Raw genomic sequence first — 20,306 nt, 5'->3', positions numbered from 1 at the left:
AGCTCATCTGCCCTTCCCAGCGCCCTGTTTGCAAGGTGCGGGATACGAGCGAAACGACCCGGGTGAGCTAAACGAACGCCCCTCCCCCCCCCCCCCAAAAAAAAAAATTGGCAAAATGGTCAAAACTAGTCACGAGAGGGCGCACTGCACTACAATGTCAGCTATAGCTAGCTAGCCAGTTCCACATTCATGATCATTGTGACCGTTTCAGCCGATTTTCGGCTAATTTTGACAGATTAAAAAAAAAAAACGGGTTTGACAGAAAATTTTACAGAATGCGAGTTTTGGGCAGATTTCTGGCAAAAACAGCATATTTGAAAAAAAATTGTACATTTGTTCAAAAAGCCTTCAATCCTTTCAATCAAACCCTTGCATAATGGGACAGGTTGGCTGGTCTAGGTGCCGAGGTTCACTGCGAACAACCGGATTTCGTCATGACGCAACTGCGCTTGCTTGAAATTTATGCGATTTCATAACATATGTGACTATTGTTTATAATGTAATTTGAACCTTAATAAAGGCAATACTACAACATCTGCATGTGATGTTACGTGTTTAAAGTGTATTTCGAGTAATTCTCATAGAGCTGTTCTGGGGAATTTGGCAGATTTTTGATAAATCTGACAGATTTCAAAGTGCATTTAGCAGAATTTGGACATGATGTTACGGGTCACCCTATTCATGACATTATATGCATTATTATCTGACATGTCTGACAGTCGACAGTGACCAAGAGTACATGTAAAAGTAAGATGCACCAAACCATATGTTCACGGAACATGACAAGTAGAAGAAAGGTAATTTGTTCATTTTTGTGGTTAACAATACATTAGAAATACAAGCTGGGTTGGAGCCTCTGTAGTATCATGGATGGAGGTTGACTAGCCTAACTGAAACTGAAAGTGAAAGCGTCGGACTTGACTAGCCCGACTGCATCTGGCCGTAGCTTGAGTAGCCTAACTTCAGCTGACAATGCTCAGTCATATTCATTCACATGTAGCGCTGGAGACATAACCTAGTAGTACTCGTGAGAGTGTGGTAGCAAGAGACCCTAAAAGACCGTAATGGCCTCTCAAAAATTGTCAATTGATGCATCAGTCATGTCAGTTACATAATTAACAAAACAAAATGGACGACAGCCGTTGGAACTGGCGGTTACAGACAAGCCACCGAGATCGTCAAGATTTTTCACATTTTTTTTGTGTGTGGTCTGTTTCAAGTCAATCATTAGCTTCGTGAATGACTGCTGAATGTACGAGGTATGTAAATGAAATCTGGGGTGGGATATTAGAGGTGAAAATGGAAAATTTTTGAGAGGCCATTATTTTAGGGTCTCTTGCTACCACACTCTCACGAGTATTTACCCTAACTCCCTAGGGGGTGTGCAAAATTGTATTAAAATTGGAGGATTCAGGACTGTTATGGCTAGGTTATGTCTCCAGCGCTACATTGTGAAATGAAAATGAGCATGTCAGCTGGAGTTACTCAAGCTCGGCCGTACAGTACTCCTAGAGATAAAATTGTTTGCAGCACAAAACACTAATTAAGTACAAAAACGTCCATCAAAAGTTTCAAAACACAGACATTTCCCACAGAACCGCTGCACAGTTTGCCCCTAAACATGCTAAACTCCGTACTATACCTCATGACATACTCGCGTAATATGCGCAGAACAAACATCGCTGGATTCTGTCGTTTTTTTGGCCAAAATGATGAAAAATATGCCCTTTCCGCACTGAGCCAACCTGACACTTGAAACGTGCACGCATATGATCAAGCGATGATTTTCGGTTCGCTCGGGGTACAGTACAAGCGAAATGATAGTATGTGCATGCGTACAAGTGCAAGTACCGTACCCCCGCGGCGCGCTCCGAGCGAACCGAAAATCATCGATCGATCATATGCGTGCACGTTTCAAGTGTCAGGTTGGCTCAGTGCGGAAAGGGCATATTTTTCATCATTTTGGCAAAAAAAACGACAGAATCCAGCGATGTTTGTTCTGTGCATATTACGTGAGTATGTCATGAGTACAATCGCAAGCTCTGTAGTACGGCCAGACACCCAATGCTCCCCTAAACACTGAACTCTGAGGTAGCGATTTTGCTACCGATTTTGATCGAGATTATCTTCTCATCCAGGACAGACATTTCCAAAATTAAGGTTCCTAGTTGTAGAGGAACTCATACCTTTTCGAAAAAACGTTCTTTTATCCCAAAATCTTCATCTACCGGTATATTGCCAAAAATATGACTTTCAGTCATTATCTCCCACAAATATCGTCCCGAATTGTTCCTCCATGCGATTTCAAAATGGCGGCCGTGTTGTAATTTATGCATTATGCGGGTGCGCTTAGGCAAGATTATGAATATGCATTGCAGTTCGTGACGTTTGTCGGTTGCACGGCGCGGCTGGCCATACAAACACGAGGTCATGAACTGAACAATGCATATTCATAACCTTGCCAAAGTGCGCCCGCATAATGCATACATTACAATGCGGCCGCCATTTTGAAGTCGCATGGAGGAACATTTTCGAGACGATATTCGTGGAAGATGATGACTGAAAGTCGTCTTTTGGCCAGATGGATGAACATTTTGGGATAAAAGAATGTGGTTTTTTTTAAAAGGTATGAGTTTTTCTACGACTAGGAACATTAACTTTGGCAAGGTTTGTCCTAGATGAGAAGATAATCTCGATCAAAATCGGTAGCAAAATCGCTACATCAGAGTTCAGCGTTTAGGGGAGCATTGGTGTCTGTCCATACTACAGAGCTTGCGATAGTACTGTACGGCCAGATGCAGTTGGGCTAGCGTCGGACGTATCCTCGATCCTCCATGTAGGCCTAGGGGCCTAGTCGTTTTCCTAGTTTCGAATAGCAAACATCATTTCAGGCTGTTTTCGGCTCAACTACTCCACGAACAAGTGACATTGAGTAATGGAGAGACCACAAAACAATTTTCAAAATTTAAACTCTATTTTGATTTTACGACGTCAAAAGTACCGATGTCACTTTTCCTAGTTCTGGATCGGTTCAATCAGTTCCGAATCGATCAAAACTGCTTCACACGAGAAAAAAAAATCCCCCACGAGAAAATCTCTTTTTATCAGCCAGAACCAACCAAATCAAGCATATTTTCTGGTAAAGTATTATTTCATTATCCAAAAATAGGGTAGACGTCCCGAATATCGGCACGTCCCGAAATTCGGTAGCCCTTAATAGTGAACTGGCCTGCCAACACTGTCACGTGACCACCCATGTTGCTATCAGGTGACATGACGAACTCCCGCCCTTGGGTTTTCAACCCAAAAAACAGAAACTTACGATGCATTCTTGCAAAAAAAATGGGATTAAAAATCTCTCCGTAAAAGGCGAATTATATTTACAAGTTTTTAGGATTCCTTGTAAGATGGGGTTTAAGATGAAAATGATGATTGCATCCATTTTTTCATGTCGGATTGGTTAAAATGGAAGTTTTTTTCTGACGTTGGTGATGGTTTGTGCCGCTGAGAGTGGACTGGAAGATCGTCTGTACAAAGTGCAGGTGTGTAGTCTTGTGGGGGATGCCGAACTTACAAGCAGGCATGGCAGGGGTCAGAAAGTGACCCGAATTTCGGCACGTGATTAACATCTCACAAAATCAAAATTACAATGTAGCTTGATAACCATTTTGAATTTTGTTGGGGACTTATAACTAATATAGGGCAAAAATACAACTTTTACGGGTGTAAAAATATAAACCTACCTACCGAACTAAATGTGTGTGTAACGCACCTTTTTCCCCACGCGCTGAAACATGGTGCCGCCCATGGCAGAAGCACGTGACTGCACGCATTGCCAAACTTACATGTACGCACAGGGTGCTGAATTTCCGGACAACATGATCGTCTTTCAAAGTCACGTGTCATTACCAAAGCAGGTTCGGTATCGATTTAGTTTAGGTATCGCAACATGCGCTATGCCCACTTGCTGTGTCTTGACGGGAGTACCGGGTATTTCGATACTGCATATGTTGAAAAACAGTAATCGACTCTTATGGTGCTGAAATTCAGGACGTCTACCCTAGTTCATTCAAGAGAATTCCAGCAAATTTTAAAAAGAGAAAAAAACGTAAATGAATTTAAAACTTTTGTCTGCAGCGCAACGGCTCGAACTCATGCACAGACCGAGAATCTTTGACCCAGCACAGAATGCGTCACACAAAATTGATTAAGTGCGAGTCGGAAATCTGCCCAAAATTCCTCTTCTAAAGATTTTATCGGAAAAATCTTTGTGTATCTACTAGGAGCTTATATTTTCCTTTTCAAAATGCACATCGTCCAAAAAAAATTTATTGGAGACTTATATCCAAAAGAGGTAGGTTTTTATTTGAAGCTATCCGGAACTAGGAAAAATCTGGGACTAGGAAAAATCCGGAACTAGGAAAACAACTTTATTTCTTCGTAGATATTAAGGCTTTGCAATAAGAAGCTTAAAAATAGCAAAGCAACCACTCTTAGCTCTTTTCCTCAACAAAACTTATATGTTGGCTTACGATCATCCACCATACCGATTAACAGAGTAAAATCTCTTTATTTGTGGCAGCAAGCGGGATTTCCAAAGCGTGCAGTTTTGGCGTTGTAGAAAAAAATCCTGCCTAATTCTACGCAGGGGATGCTTTATGAAAAATCTTTGCTATCCGATATCCGGGCCATGTACATGTAACTCAATATACATTGTAGGGCCTAATATTTATTTTTTAAAATGAGTTAGACACCTTAGTTTTAGGAAAATATATTTCCTTGAGCTTTTCAAACATTTTCTTTCTTTTTCCTTTCTTTTTTTTCAATGCCAATACACTTTTCATAATTTCAAGATTAATTTCAATATAATGGTTGAATCCTCAATAGATTTGAAAAACAGAAAGTAAAATTGTTGAACTAAATCTTTGGGAACTTTAAATTTTTGACTTGTTTTGACTTTTGGACCGAAAAGTTTTGATTTTTTTTTGACCGAAAAAAGGTATTTACGAATGGGAATAAATATGCGCTTGGTTGGTATTAAACACTTTGTTTAAGACTGGTCGGAGTCTGGATGCTGATAATAACCCTCAGCTTCGCCTCAGGTAATTATCAACATTCCAGACTCCTACCAGTTTTATAGTGTTTAACACCTCACAAGCACACCCATGTTTGTTTTACATACCTACCTGTAGTATGGACATTCCTTTGTTTTCATGTAGTTAATAAAAACCAGTGGAAAAACTCACTTTTCTCAAACTGATTTTGCCACGGATAAACCTACCGGTACATGTAACCAAAAAATGCCTCTAAAAATGTTTTCCAGAGAGGGGAAAACCTTGTGTGGACGTCGGCAAGTCCACACAACGTCGCTGCTACCGGTACCTGCTTTATGTGGACATCTTTTGTTAGGAAGTCCACACAGTGAATGTAATGCTTGTCCACATGTATTCCCTTATTAAAAGACAACCAGCATCGGCCAAATATCCACTGCAACCAAGAAGGGTGGATTTACCACAAATGACAAAAAAACTCTCTATTTCACTCCTACACATGTATCCAGATGTGAAGACAACATCAATCTATCAATCTATCACTCTGTAGGTGGAGCTAGTCAAGGATGAACCAATCAGACAGGGATCCTTACATTTATTGTGATGTGAATTTATAAGGACTTTAAAGGACATTATTTAATAGCTATCAGATACTGTGCAAGAACGTGGTACCTCGACTACTGAATGGCACGATGCAGTTAAAATCATTCTACCCTACCAAACTGCACTTGCAATGGTGGTGAGCTAATGGCAAAGTTAACTGTACATATATTTAAAGATTTGCAAAAATTATACTGGGTTTTCTGGAAGTTGCAATATTTCAAAAACAGTCACAATTTTTCAGAAGACTTTTTGGAGGATGTATGATGCACCTATTGGAAACTAGTTATAATTTGTATGCTACATGTAGTTTCAGACAAACGTGCCAACTGGAATGATGAATAGTGCTCCAATGGCTTGATGTTTGATGAGGAGCACAATTTTGTTCCCCTTATGGTACATGTAGTTGTGTGAACGTCAAATATTCTACTTTTTAACAATCTTTTTGTGAGGAATGTGTTTTACAGCCCAAAAGGATAGGTTTCAACCAACATGTCCCGTACAAATACATGTGTGAATTTTGTATTTAGTGATTTTTTTTCCTTTGGTTCTCCCAGAATGTACCATTCATCGTACATACAAGATGTACTTGAATATTACATACACAACTTGGATCTGATTTGGTGCTGCTCACGTCGTCCTGTTTTACAAACCTGTCAGCGCAGACATTCAAAACAGCAACAAAACTGATGAAGAATGGGGTTGCTATAAAACTTGAGAGTGTACAGAAAGAAGTCTACAGCTTCAAGTAGACTTTAGGGAATCATGGAACAACATTTGGTTTTGAGGAAGCCACTGAGAGACATTATCTTCGTGCTAGCCCTTGCGGGGGTTTGCTTTGGGAGACTGTATAATCCCTGGAAGCCAGACATGATGCGTCGTCATGGTGACCAGATGGAGGAAGATGAAAATGAGCCAGATCCAAACTTTTTTTATCTGGATGCCCTTATGCCAGGTGTCCTTCCACAAAGAGTAAGTATTCAATAATAATTCAATAATGGCTTATTAAAAACGTGTCTAGCAGTCAAAATCTGAGTTGTATACAATAACAGAGGTGAACATTTTATATCAAGTACCAAGTGGTACAAGCCACGGCGGTTCCACGAACTGTACAACTGTGAATTTTGCCATGCAATGGGACATCATCTAATATGCAACTTAGACGCATGCGCAGCAGTGTCACAAAGCTGTAGGTATTCCATAGAAACTCACTGGCAAAGCTGTGATACACGCGTGGCATGGAACAGTATAATACACCCCGAGTAAACTGTCCACAAACCAACCAACCCACCCACCAACCCACCAACATAAGCAGCTCAAGCCCACGGCGTGTTTTACACCGCCGTGGGAAAAACATTTCAAACAATTCAGGCGATTCACAATGCAGTGCGCCACCAAGAGTTTGCCATGGAGAGTTCATTTTTCCCAGTGCATTGTGGGAGATGGTCGACAAATTCTCAGTGCAGGACATTTGAAATCGTTAGTTTTTTTCGGTCAGTGGTTTCGTAAGCGTATGATTCGAGGCTCTGTCTACCCATTTATTTTCTTGTCATCAATATGGTGTTCTTGGTAAGGCGGCAGAATGCTATGCCCCAATCGATGACATATCAGCTCAAGTTGTCTACTGACACTCATTCAAATGGGCTATGTTTTGTCGACCGTAAACTTGAAAAATGGACTCTCCGTGGCAAACTCTTGGTGGCGCACTGCATTGTGATGTTTGTTTTTATGACAAACTCACGATGATGGGACGTAACACTTTTTGGTTGTACCGTACATTGTTTCAGTTCAGTTATATGATTGTCACTGGCAGTTAATTTATTAGTTTCACATTGTTTTAAGCATTTTATCATTTGACAAAAGGTATTGAAAGGAAATGAGTTCTTCAAATTACATGAACATTTATCAGCTTTAATTCCAGTTGGATGATGTCGCAGCATTATGTCAATAACATGATTTCATTATCAGCATTTGTCCCACAAATATCATTATGGGCACATTTCTGGTGCAGCATATGTGGCTACTCAAAAATAGAATCATTAGTGGTACACTTCATTAGGCCAAAAAAAAAAGTCTCCGGTTTCTGGTATGGAGCTTGCCCAAAAAGTGGTGCGGCGACGCGGCTTTTTTTTTTTTTACCTGATTTTTTTGCTTCAAATGTCGGCTGATGACTGCAAATGGTGCCCGACTAAACTTAGTGAAAATATATGGGAGTCCAGAGAGGCCACATAAAGCTTATTCTCGACCATAACCCAATCTAAAATTAAAAACACGTTAAAATTGTGCAGCAGCAGGATTCCAGTCAAACCAGTGAGTTTGGCGATTTTGAGACATCATCTTTCATTGAAAATTTTTTTTTTTTTATTTTGCCGACGCGCATGGCTACGGCGACACGGGCGCATACCAGAAACCGAGACTTTTTTTTTTGGCCTTATGGAGTTTGATGGAGTCTCTAATTTCCTTGCAGTTTATGCAACGTATGCTTATGTCTAAAAATATCTTTTACAGCCTTTTTGTCTTTGCATTGGCATAATAAATTTCTGCTCTGAGCTAAAAAGCATGATTCATATGAAATGGACAAAACCTTGATTTTCTGCGCTAACCCTCCTACGGTTTGATCTGTCACAGACAGTCAAAAAAATCAATCATGTTCCCCTGCCATGCCTTCTACACGCAGGTTAGTCACCAACAGTCAGATCATATAAGATTATAATGTACACCAAATTCAGGTACACGCTATTCATAAATGTGTACAGCATGGGTAGTATTGACTCGGTGCAAAAGGGCCCGCCTCAATTATGAAAAAAAAAGAAGAGTACCGGTATGTACATGTATGTGTTATGGACTCTTGAATGTCATTGCCACCATATGCCTGATACCCATCATGCCATGCGAAGACACCACCGGGTTGTGTATGGTTGGTGCACACTGCAGAATCAAATGTTATAGTGTACATCATGTACATGTACGTACGTGTGGGTGTAATGTACTTAACGTACATATGTACAAGGAGGGGGGGGGGGGGGAGGGGAAGAGCCAAGTGCCTGTGGTGGTCTGTGTGCCTCTTCCATTAGGGCAATTCCACGGTAACGGAAGGACGATTTCACTCATTAAACAAAATTTCAAATGAGTGTATCACAGACACTGTTATTAGTTACAGCAAACAAATGTCACAATTGTATTTCTATAATGCTACATGTACCTTCAATTTCCACACTTTTGGGGGCATGAATACCTCTCGTTAATGAATTATGAATATTAATGAGGTCAGTAACGGAAGGACGGTAAAACGGACAAGGGTTTTCCAACTTACACACGTTTTGCATAATGTTTGTGAATTTTATGGGGTAGGTTGGGGGTAATTATATTTTAAAGGTAGGAAATGGAATCCCTGAAGCTTTATCTATACTATACCACCTTTCATTTGAATTTAAGTGTTTCGGTAATATAATTACAACGTCTTAAGTGGATTATAATTTGGTAACGGAAGGACGGTAACGGAAAGACAAAAGGTTTACTCAATTAAAGCATGAACAAAATGTGAATTTACATGTACACTAATTATACAAGTGAAACAAATTGCTGAAATGTGTAACTGAATGTGAAATCAACAATATGCAGCCCTGGCATAAATAATTATACCCAAGAAACTATTGAGATAAAGATAGAAGCCTTCTAATTAATGATAACAAATGAAAAATGAAAACAACCAAAAACACATAATTCACGAACACAAGACAACTACAGAAATGGACTTCAAACCCATCACCTCAATCCTTAAAATTTTAAATATACAGTATTTGAGTACAGTGTATATTGGTTACATGTTCACCAACAACTTTTAATAATAATACCAGTAGGTTCAGTTTACCTAAAGTGTGGGGGGGGGGGGGGGGACCAGCCTACATGTACATTTAAGTTAAAAACATATACCGGTAGAACTGATGGCTTCAGAATCATTATGCATTACAAAAATGTTTTAGGTGTTGCTTTTAATTGAACTCTAAATTCAATGTTTGAAATCAAATTATAATGATTTAGAGTAGTAACAATAATTAACTTATAAACATCCAAACTGAAGTTGTTAACTTGGGCACAGTTTGTCAAAAATTGCACCTCACATGTCTTACATGTATATAGTGCCCAAAAGTATGGGTTACTTTCTGCCATCTCATTTTTGACTTAATTTGCTTCTGGAATGGCTTCACAGAATTTGTATCTTTCTCTGTTGGCCATGAATTTTGATGGCAGCAACTTTATGATTTGATTTTCTGCAACAACTCTACAAGTACCGGTACTTGTAGCTACCCTATTTTCAAATGCCATGTAATTGGAAGCAGAACTATTTTTTTCCAAGGAAATGCTACAAAGCTGAGTGAGATACAGGCATGAAAGTTTTGGTCAACTGTCATTTAATAAAATTAATCTAAAGTGCTGTGCATTTAAATTTTATTATTATAATTCATCTTAATCATTCATCATTATTATTATATTTTTTGCATGAACAACATATGCAATTTGGGTACAAAAAGTGAAAAGTGCAACACAGGCGATTCGCAAGCGTAAGCGAATGTCGACAGTACACGTACAACGCAACGTGCATGCAAAAAATCCAGCAGATTCGTGTTTTCTTGGTGTCTACACATTCAGCCTGCTTCCCATTCATAGGCCTCTGTTTAAGGCTAGGCCGCTGTTCGGCTGGGTCTCTTTTTTCATTCATGCAGATTGACAATGGGGCTGGACCTGTATTATAGGACCAAAACCGGGGTTCAGAAAACGGCTTATTATACTGTATACATTTCCAATCGCATTTTGTTGGAACAGTTTTACTTCACATTTTATAAAACCCCTCTAGCTATGGTATGGAATATCCTCTCCTTATGGGCTCCATGTGCCAACAAAAGAAGCCACGCACGACGTTGTCGTAGAAGTTGAAATGTTTCTACTCTGACGACTGTTGATGTTTTTGAGTGCCGACTAATTCTGATCATTTTAATATCGTCCCAGTTACACTCAGGTCACAAAAAAATCTGTGAAATGAAATGTTCCCGCAGTCATAGCTCAGGCAAACCTTGATCCTGAAAAGTCAGTCGCTGACTGTTCTGTGTCGTCACAAGGTCGACCTGAGGGCAGCTTAATATTGCAGAACCAGTTTACTAGCACTGTATGCTGTACCACTGCACATACCGGTACTTGTATGATTGCATTTATGGCCAATTTTTAAAAGTCCTTTCTTCGATCTTTTGTTGAGAGCTGTTTTTAAGCTCCTTTGAGAAAATTGAAGAGTCGCGTGTGTGCACTCGTTTCAAATAAAGGTGTGGATAAATTAGGTTTGATGCAGTTCCTCCCTATCACCTACATTATTAATTTGTCTGTTCTTTTACCCCATTAGTCTGAACAGTATCTGTGTAGCTCTGTGGCTGTACCAAGACAAGATTCCTACATTAGTGAGTATTATGGATGTTCTTGTGTACAAGTACATGTACCATGTCCACTGCAATTAAAGTTAACATTGAAAATGGAAATTGGATTTTTCTGGGAAAATCGCTTCATATTTGCAATCACATTTCATGTTTTTGCCACAACTTTTCCTTGCATCTTCGCCTGCAACTTCATTACAAATTCACTACAAATTCACTGTGAAATGGAATGAAATTAATACCGGTAATTGTAATCCACACAGTTCTTGGATACTAGGGGTGTGGTCTGCAGGGAACCTGAACATCTGTAAATGTATGAACAAAAAATAATGTGGAAATACTTTTACCACTAGCCTGATTACTGGTAATTTATTGAAGCATTATAATTAGATAGATGCAAAACAATATATGAGTGTTTAAGTGATATCGCTAGTCTTCTGTAGTGGATGCTGTTTTGAGTAAATGTTTTGCCTTAATGTATGCCAAGAAGAATCCAAATAAGACTGGTTACATGTACATTTGTAGTGTTTAAATTTAGATTGCCTTGCAAAGTTGATTCAAATTGCTAACACGGTTGTTACCACCATGTACAACTCAATATTACACATGTGAGTCTGACTTCATGGTTATTGTTTATTGATGTTTTATATTGCATTCCTATTCAGATTTTTAAAGCAATTAACATTATCTTCCTTTCTGTCTTTGTAGTTGGATTTGAGCCTCATGCAAATATGGATACAGCCCACCATATGCTCCTGTTTGGCTGTGCTGATGTGAAGGCTTCTCCGGGTCTGTCCTAGTAAGTAGAGTGTACATGTACATTTGCCGTTACTTAGGGTTACCGTAGTTGTAAAAGTCTTTTTAAACAGAACACTGCACCCTTTTTTTATAATTGACATCCTCAAAAAGAAGCTGATTACATTGTTATTATTGTTCTTGACCGTGCGATTAATTTATATGTACAGTAGGCTACAGCCGGAAATGAAGTGAAATTCCATGCATGGAATCACATGTGGGTACTTTAACTTCACGCATGGCATCCTGTATAATTGAATAAATTATCAGCTTTTATGGGCATGTAGAGAGTTTTCCCAGACAAAGAACATATTTAAAGTGTTTTCTTCCCTTACGTTGCGTGAGGACACGATGCCACGTGTGTCACGAATTCACGATTGAGCCGGGCGTGCAACAAAGCAATGCCAGTTAATGTCAATACATGTAGAGTAATTAGTTTGTACAACTCATGTGTGTCGAGTGTTTGGCGTGACAACGTACGTGGAAAAAGTATAATCTTAATAATAAATAGCACATTGCAATAAATTCTGCAACCTTTAATTTTTGTTCTGTCAAGCTTGCGGTAGACAGTCATGTTTTGTCTTTATGCGCCCATGTCTACTAGCAGGGCGCTAGTTTTATGTTTACAATCATATGCTGTGTTCCACGTGTTTAGCGACTTTAAATATGACGTGATTTTAGATGAATATTCATACCGTATGTGCCTGCCTAGAAAGGAATGATAATTTTGACAACAACGAATGCTCTGTAGAATAACAAGGACGGTACACCAAGGGGTGATTTAGGAAAAGAGGAGAAGAAAGAATTCTCAAAGGGAAACTGAAGCACTCCTTTAAAGTGCATATGTATGGGTAGCGATTGCTAAGGCTGGAGCAAGTAATGTGGCCATTTTTACAGGTTGTATGGACAGACAGTTCGATGTGACACAAATCATCCCAAATACCATACCGGTACAACCCTTCATCCATCAGGTGTTCCCAAACAATCATCGCTTCCAACAAGATAATGATCATAAACACATATACTAGTAGAAGGGCACAGCAAGAGATGGACAACTTGAGAATTAAACTGGTGGAAAACCCCACCGAAATGTTATACATTTTATAATGTATGCAAGTTGGATGTGTAACTTGCGCACTTGCAAGTTTACATGAATATGACTGTAGGACACACTAACCAGGTAAATTACTTAAAAGCTCCTCTATTTATGTTGTTTTCCTCCCAGCGACTGCAATAGTATGGGTACATGTAAGGGCAAAGGCAGTATCCTGTTTGCCTGGGCGAGAAATGCTTCACAGCCAACGTTACCGAGAGGTAAGCATGCACGTGTTATGTTTTACTGTAGCAAAGCAGCATTCCATCCAAAAACAATAAAGCAATCATATGAAGAAACCTTATAATGTATCTTGGTCAACAACAAAAAAGAAACAGAGGTTTTCCTTTACACTTCTGTAGAGTGTTGGAGCCCTGCCAGAGGGGCATGCAGTGCATAAGCAATGAAGGCAAAACCCACACATGGTCATTTCTTATCTGTCAGCAGCAACTGTGAATATACGAGGGAAGAATTACATGTAACATGTGTAAGGGGTGGTTGGGTTTGAACTAGTTGCTTATTAATGCCAAAGCAAGCAGCAGTTAGCTGTACATTCAGTGCTGATCAGAAGAGGAAATTCTATTGGCCTGATAGGCAGGGATAGTAATGACAACACATGATGAGTTACGGACATGCGATTACATGGACTTATAAAGGATAGTAAATAAATGTAACACTTCATACAGAATACAGAATTGACTAACATGTATGCATTGTAACCGATGTCTGATATGTACATTTGTTTCTTCATGCAAGGTGTTGGTTTTCATATCGGTGGGAGCAGTGGTATCAACTATCTTACTCTGCAAATACATTACGGTGACATCAGTCATTTCAAGGGTAAGCAACCATTTCTATTTTTTCATATTTTATGATTCAACAGAAATAATAGGCTATTTGCTACTCGCTGAAAGTGGTTCCTCAGTGGTCAAGTAGTGAGACGTCTGCACTAGCAGGAGGGTGTAGGTTCCAGTAATTCCAGTAACTCTTGATTTTGTTCTTGCAAGCCCTCTGACAACACTGAGTATACAGTGTTTGTGAAGGGCAAAACCCAATATTAAAAGAAGTGCCACCCCCCGCCAATCCGTCCTTTGTGTTGCTCCTTGCAACCCTGCATGCTTGTGTGTTACCTATATATGCATGTTTGTTTCTTGTTCCTCTTTCGTTTGCCTCTGAAGAAGTCCTTGCTAAGATGAAATATTAGGCTGCTCTGATTTATGTATTTGTATATTCCAGGATAATCCAGTCGGTAAGCAGTTTGCAGCATTTTTATTCTTTTTCAAGAACTGAATTATTGTTAGGCCGCAGAAAAAAATATTTAAATTGTTTTTTTTTTAATTCCATCGTTACTATTCCATAACTAAACCTGGGCCAACTTTTCTTTAGGTGTGTCATTCAAAAGACAATCACTTTTGTACGTTGCTAGAAAGATAGCTATTTACAAATGTACACAAAAAGGTTTTTACAGGTGAAACTTGAGAATACAGTGTAGCAAAGACAGTACATCTGTTAATGTACCAAACTCAGTACAGAAGAGAAACATGATCAAAAAAGATTTGAGAAGTACAGTACATGCAATGGTAACAGTTTCCAATGTTAGTCAGTTTGGTAAAATGTGCATACATGTACGTGTACACCATGAACATGTATCTGATACTCACTGATGATTACATTTATTTTCATATTAATTGAAACAAATGTCCTAAAAGTTGAATGAAGATGAACTTGTATTTAATCTTTCTTTTTTTGTTTAGCCCTGATGCCAAGTTGTCTCTTTTTAAAGACGTTGTCCTACAAAGTAACAGCATAATAGTAATAACACAGTGACATGTACATGTAGAAGTAATTGTTTTGAATAGCAGGATACATGTATGTACATGTACTGTAATTAGCCATACTTCACCTTATATGCCTACCGGTATCTCATACATGTACCGGTACGTACATGTTGGCTGCAACCACTCTCCATCCACTTACCTGTTTACCAGTGAGGCCACGTGAAATTGTAACCATGGCAACCAGAGTCTTGTTACGTCAGTAACTCTGGGCTGTTCGTCTTGTGTGACCTGTGTAATTATAGAAATGGGTACAATTTATGATTATAGCTATCCATTGTACTGGGGGAGCACTGGTACCGGTACACATTCAAATGAGCTGTCGACGTGAATTGTAAATGAAGTAAACTTGTTATTCATAATTATGTGTAGTATCCTTAGGATTTTGATTGTTTGACACTTAGAATGAGCAAACTCTTCTCTTCATTTTGATAAGTGCTCAGTTTGATATCTGATGTATACATGTACATGTACAGATATTATGTGGTTAATACTGTTCCTTTTCATTTTAATTTTACATTTGATGTATTGGTTCCACCTTTTCTAGAAATTACACAAAATCAATCTAAAACTCTGATCATTTAATTTAGAATGTGATCTGATTGATCCATACATTTTTATACATGTAAACGTACTGTACTGAACACTGAAGCATACATGTACATCAATGCGAATTTGTTTTGTCTGTTTGTTGTTTAAAATCAGAAAAGGCCTTTTCCATTCATTGTCCATTTCTTTCATTAACAAACATTTGTAGGCAAGACGATAAATACATTATGTAAAACGTAATATACATCAAAACTGCATTCAATCTCCTAAGTTACTAGCTACAAATACCGCATCAATCGCCTGTCTAAGAATTTTTAACAGGTGTGTCTTCGGTGTGTGTGTGTGAGGGTTTGTTTATGGTGTAAATCCAGGACACACTTGTGAAACATCGCTGTGTGATTGAGTACAGGAGTCAAATCGATGATGTCCTCAATTACAAAACGTGTACAAAACCAATAGGAGCTGTTGCACAAAGTTGAGTATGAACAAAGGATCGATGATGAGGACCAATAGGAAATCTTTGATTTACACCATAAACAAACGTGTGTGTGTGCGTACATGTACATGTACCATATATGTACAGTGTGTAAGAGCCTGGGAGGGAGATAGTGTACAAATTATGAATGTTTATGATTGCAATGGTAAGATCAATTTCATGAGCTGACGGATGGATGTTCCATTCCACGAGGTGAAGCCAAGTTGAATGGAACATTCCATCTGTCAGGGAATGAAATTATGCTTTCCATTGCATGAATTTGAAACACTATTGATCATTTGTTTTATACAACAACTGAATACATCCTTGTCATGTGATTGGTCATAGCCGCCAATTGTGTGACTGTGCAATGGAACTTTATTTTACCGTGGAATAGAAATTCTACATGTATGCGCTTCCGCCGGGCCGTGGGTTAGGACGAATAATTCAATGACATGTGATCAATGACCCACCAATCAGATTGCGGACATTTATTCATGCGTTTTTATAAAAGTCCATATTTTCAATGTGTTTCCCATTTTTTTCCCCTGCCCTTTCCAAAATACAGACTTGTGTTACCAAAATCTACCTAAAATCTCCCAAACCTTTTGAAAATCAGGGCATAATACATTTTTCATGATCCTTTTTAAGCCTCAAGTAAAATATTTTTTAAGCGAGGACTGCACCTTACTTTACATGTACCGTACCGGTAGTATGGGTGGCATGAGTGGCATGGGTGGCTTGTGCGTAAAGCGCTTGCCTCTCACCACTGTGGCCCTGGTTCGAATCCCGGCCACGGACCATACATGCCATATGAGTAGAGTTGTGCGCTGGTTCTCTCCTGTGCCACAAGGGTTTTTCTCCAGGCCCTCTAGTTTTCCTCCCTCCATAAAAATCAAACACTTTCAATCTCAGGCTGTGCTCCGTGGTCATATATGGGTTGATGTGGCTTGCTGCCGGAGGCAAGGCAAGCGGCTCGACCACGTTGTAGCCGCGTCCTTCGTAATTCAGCTTTTTAGCTGCCTGTAAGGATGATTGGCCTCCCAAATAATTATTATTATTATCATTATCAGGCAGTGCTGTATCCTATGAAGCACTTTATGGACAAGTTTGCCCATTTTTACTTGAAAGATGGTTTGTTCTGGAACTGAAAATTGTATTCACAATGTAACATTTGCCGAAGGATGACCAGTTACAGAATCTGAAAATATGTTTATGGTAGGCCTAAGGGTCACAGAAATCTTGTTGGTAGGTTGCAGACATTTTAACACATGACATGTACATTTAATACAAGAACATTTGACTTGATATGTTACTTAGCTTCCTCATCCAACTCTTTCAAACAAGTACTCAGTACCTATCTGTTCACACCCTAATCTCCCCTTCAGCTTGTACCTATGGTAATGTTAAATTTCAAATGAGATGTGTTCGATTTAAGTATTTGTAAGTTTTGTAATTGTTTTTGTATATTGCCATGAGCGTCACTGCATTTCTGACTTTTAGCGCTTTATAAGAAGCCACTATTACAATAATTATCATTATATAATTAAATTATCTTTATGGATGCAAATGCTTACTCTTTATTTCAATACATAATACAAATACTTCTTTTTTAACAGTTTTATTATGTTTTGCATTACAATGCATGTAAATGTGGCAGGAGGCACATGTATCATTTACTCTTGAGGTGTACTAATTGGTACAATCTTGAATGTTCTTTCTATCTTGATTTGATTACAGGTAGGGACCATTCAGGATTATCCATGTATGTGACACTCAATCCGTAAGTATAGTGTGCAAATCCGTTTTTTGGGTTTTTTTTAACTGCATTGAATGCACGTAGGGGTTTTTGCACTTCCAAATGTCTTTTTTACCGTAGGTTCTAGGAAAGAAGAAATGCATGTATGGAGGATTTCTCATAGTACACTTTGGATCTGCTGCATACTGACAGCGTGGGACTTACAGGTTTCTTCTTTTTTCAAATTAATGCCAGTTGTTCCGTTTTACATACATTGTACATGAAACACCTATTAATAGGCACAATATGGATATTTTGATAAATGTTATTACACATGTCCCTTTGTGCATGCATGTCTGCATGATGACAAATGTCTGAGTTTATTGGACATATTTCTCAGGAGTGTCAGAGTGCCAATTCTATAACCCAGAGCCTAGATCAGCCAAGGCTATGCTGGGTGTTCTCAGTTGTGACCTGTTCTGTCAAAATCAGACTTTTCTGGGCATAAGGTCGAAAATGATATTTTTACATATTGTTAACATATGTTCTTTTCCCTCTTAATAGGTGGTTTAATTTTTGAAACCGGTCATTCCTGGGCAGAGTTATGCTATTTTGAAGTTCATTGTGTCGAAAAGTAGAAAACAGAGAAAATGGCCACAAACGTCACAAAACAGTTATTTCTTTAACTGATATACCTTATCAAAATCATCAAAAATAGAATATGTAGAGTTCAAATTAGGGTTTCAAACTTTTATATATATTTTAGACATATGTTCAGGATTACAAATATGCAAACATTTAAAAATCGATAAAAATCACCCCCACAGCGTTTTTTGGCCCTATCTCAATTTTAACCTCTGCCCAGAAGCGTCTGCTTTGGACAGAACAGGTCACAGTTGTGTGATTTAATTGGATTGGGGAATCCCTGTAATTCCTAACATGCCTAAAGGAAGTCATTCATCAACATCGATATTCATTGCAATCACATCCAATTTCCTGGTGCATGTCAATAGTACGGTACTTGCAAAATGACAGGGCACATGTACATTTACCTGTGTTTGTTCATATCAATAGGCAACCATATGCTGGAGGTATCTACCTATTGGGATCAGGGTACATGTCCATTCCACCTCAAGTATCAAGTAAGTACAACATAATACATGTTTTCAAAACAATCTATACATGTAATAACAAAACTTCTGCCCTTAAATGTTAAAGTTATAAATCTGCGCTGGCCTTCCCGGCCAAAAATTTCAGAACTCTGTAATACAAACTACCAGACTACCAGACCTTTTGAACAAGGGCCTAATATGTCTCTACAAGTAAGGACTTTCATTAGTTTGTGTTCCGAGCGTCACAAGAACACATACTGCATGTACATGGGCGTCGCTTGCCCCCCCCCCCCCCTCCCCCTCCCCCTCCCCCCCTCCCGGAAAGGCCACCAGAAAAGGGGGGGGGGGATTAAAGAAAGAAAAAAAAGTGCAAAGTCATATTGCTGTTAATTTAATGGGTTGGGGGGGGGGGGCCAAATATCCCTGCCCACCCTCGAAAAATGATAAATCGTGAATATGCTGGAAAAGTACAGGGATTTCGGGGAGAAAATGTGCTTTGCCCCCTCTAGAAAAAAATCCTGGCAACGCCCATGTGCATGTACCAAAGTATGTACAATATAAAGGTGAACTAGAAATAGTTACGTGTACATGTACATCTGATGAATATTTAACTGGGGAGCTGAAAGACATATAAGGTTGCTGCATTTGTGTTTACTTTTTGATAAAGACAACAATGGTGAGTTTATACTTGCTAAAAAAAAAAAGATGCCAGAAAATGTACCAGAAAATGCATTTTTTTTTAAAATAATGTGGAGAAACCTTTTTTCATATTAAATTTAAATAAAGGACATACATTTGAAAAGAAAAAAACCCAATTTGTCAGGACAACTGACTGAGATTTAACAAACACCAATGTATATAGAACATTCCAAATTACAAAAGTTTGTTGAGACTTTTGTTTTGGCGAGCTGCAAAGCAGATGTAGTCCGTCCTTCAGTCCATCGGAGGTCTGGCCATCTGCTTGTCCGGATGTCTGCATTTAACTGTTAAAGTTGTTTGTTTCTATTTATTAAAGTTAGTTTTGAAAAAAAAATGCAGTTTATCAGGTCTTCAACTTCCAATTAAGGTTCATTACCTCATTTATGATTTTAAGGCCAAAAAAAAATAGTCGGTCTCTGGTCAGACCAAAGTTCCGGAATTGATGTGGCGACGCGTTTTTTGTTTTTTTTTTGTTTTGTTTTTTAGGCATGGATTGTACAGACAAGGTGGGTACTATATTTTGCTTTTTTGTGCCCTCATATACATTGGTTTCCTCCATAATTTGCCTTGGTGCCCTCCATCATTTGCCTTGGTGCCCTCCATCATTTGCCTTGGAGCGGTTTCCCCATTCCTTGGTACAAAACTTTGAGAAGTTGCGGCAAAAGAGGGCACTGTTGTAGCTACTGCAGACAATTTGAAGAAAAAAAAAGGTTGACGCGCATGATTAAAATCGACGCGCGCGCTGACCAGAGACCAACTATTTTTTTTTTGGCCTAATGAGGATTTCTTAATTTTAAAAAGTTTTTAATTGTTATTAATAAATACCTTGGAGAGTTGATGGTTTCTGATTGGTCGAGACTCGATCACGTGGCCGGGCATTAACGGTGATAATGGACCGGCTTCAAAGATCAAGCGAATAAATGGCCCTTGAACCAGCAT

At 38.8% G+C, this 20,306-nt stretch overlaps 1 protein-coding gene across 1 annotated transcript in view; it reads left to right on the top strand.

The window, feature by feature from the left end:
• Positions 1-649: 649 nt before the first annotated feature.
• The window catches only part of LOC119744503 (peptidyl-glycine alpha-amidating monooxygenase B-like), a 50,164-nt gene continuing 30,507 nt past the window's right edge, over positions 650-20,306 (top strand). The window contains exons 1-8 of the mRNA XM_038220447.1: positions 650-797; positions 6,209-6,623; positions 11,044-11,098; positions 11,780-11,870; positions 13,092-13,180; positions 13,716-13,799; positions 17,559-17,601; positions 18,631-18,698. Coding sequence (XP_038076375.1) covers positions 6,417-6,623; positions 11,044-11,098; positions 11,780-11,870; positions 13,092-13,180; positions 13,716-13,799; positions 17,559-17,601; positions 18,631-18,698 — 637 coding nt within the window. The 5' untranslated portion in view covers positions 650-797; positions 6,209-6,416. The remainder of the gene's footprint in view (positions 798-6,208; positions 6,624-11,043; positions 11,099-11,779; positions 11,871-13,091; positions 13,181-13,715; positions 13,800-17,558; positions 17,602-18,630; positions 18,699-20,306) is intronic.

Source organism: Patiria miniata, unplaced genomic scaffold (genome assembly GCF_015706575.1).
Source record: "Patiria miniata isolate m_02_andy unplaced genomic scaffold, ASM1570657v1 HiC_scaffold_7, whole genome shotgun sequence".
Lineage (NCBI taxonomy): Eukaryota > Metazoa > Echinodermata > Asteroidea > Valvatida > Asterinidae > Patiria > Patiria miniata.
The sequence above is the reverse complement of the archived record's forward strand: the minus strand, read 5'-3'. Positions and strand labels throughout refer to the sequence as shown.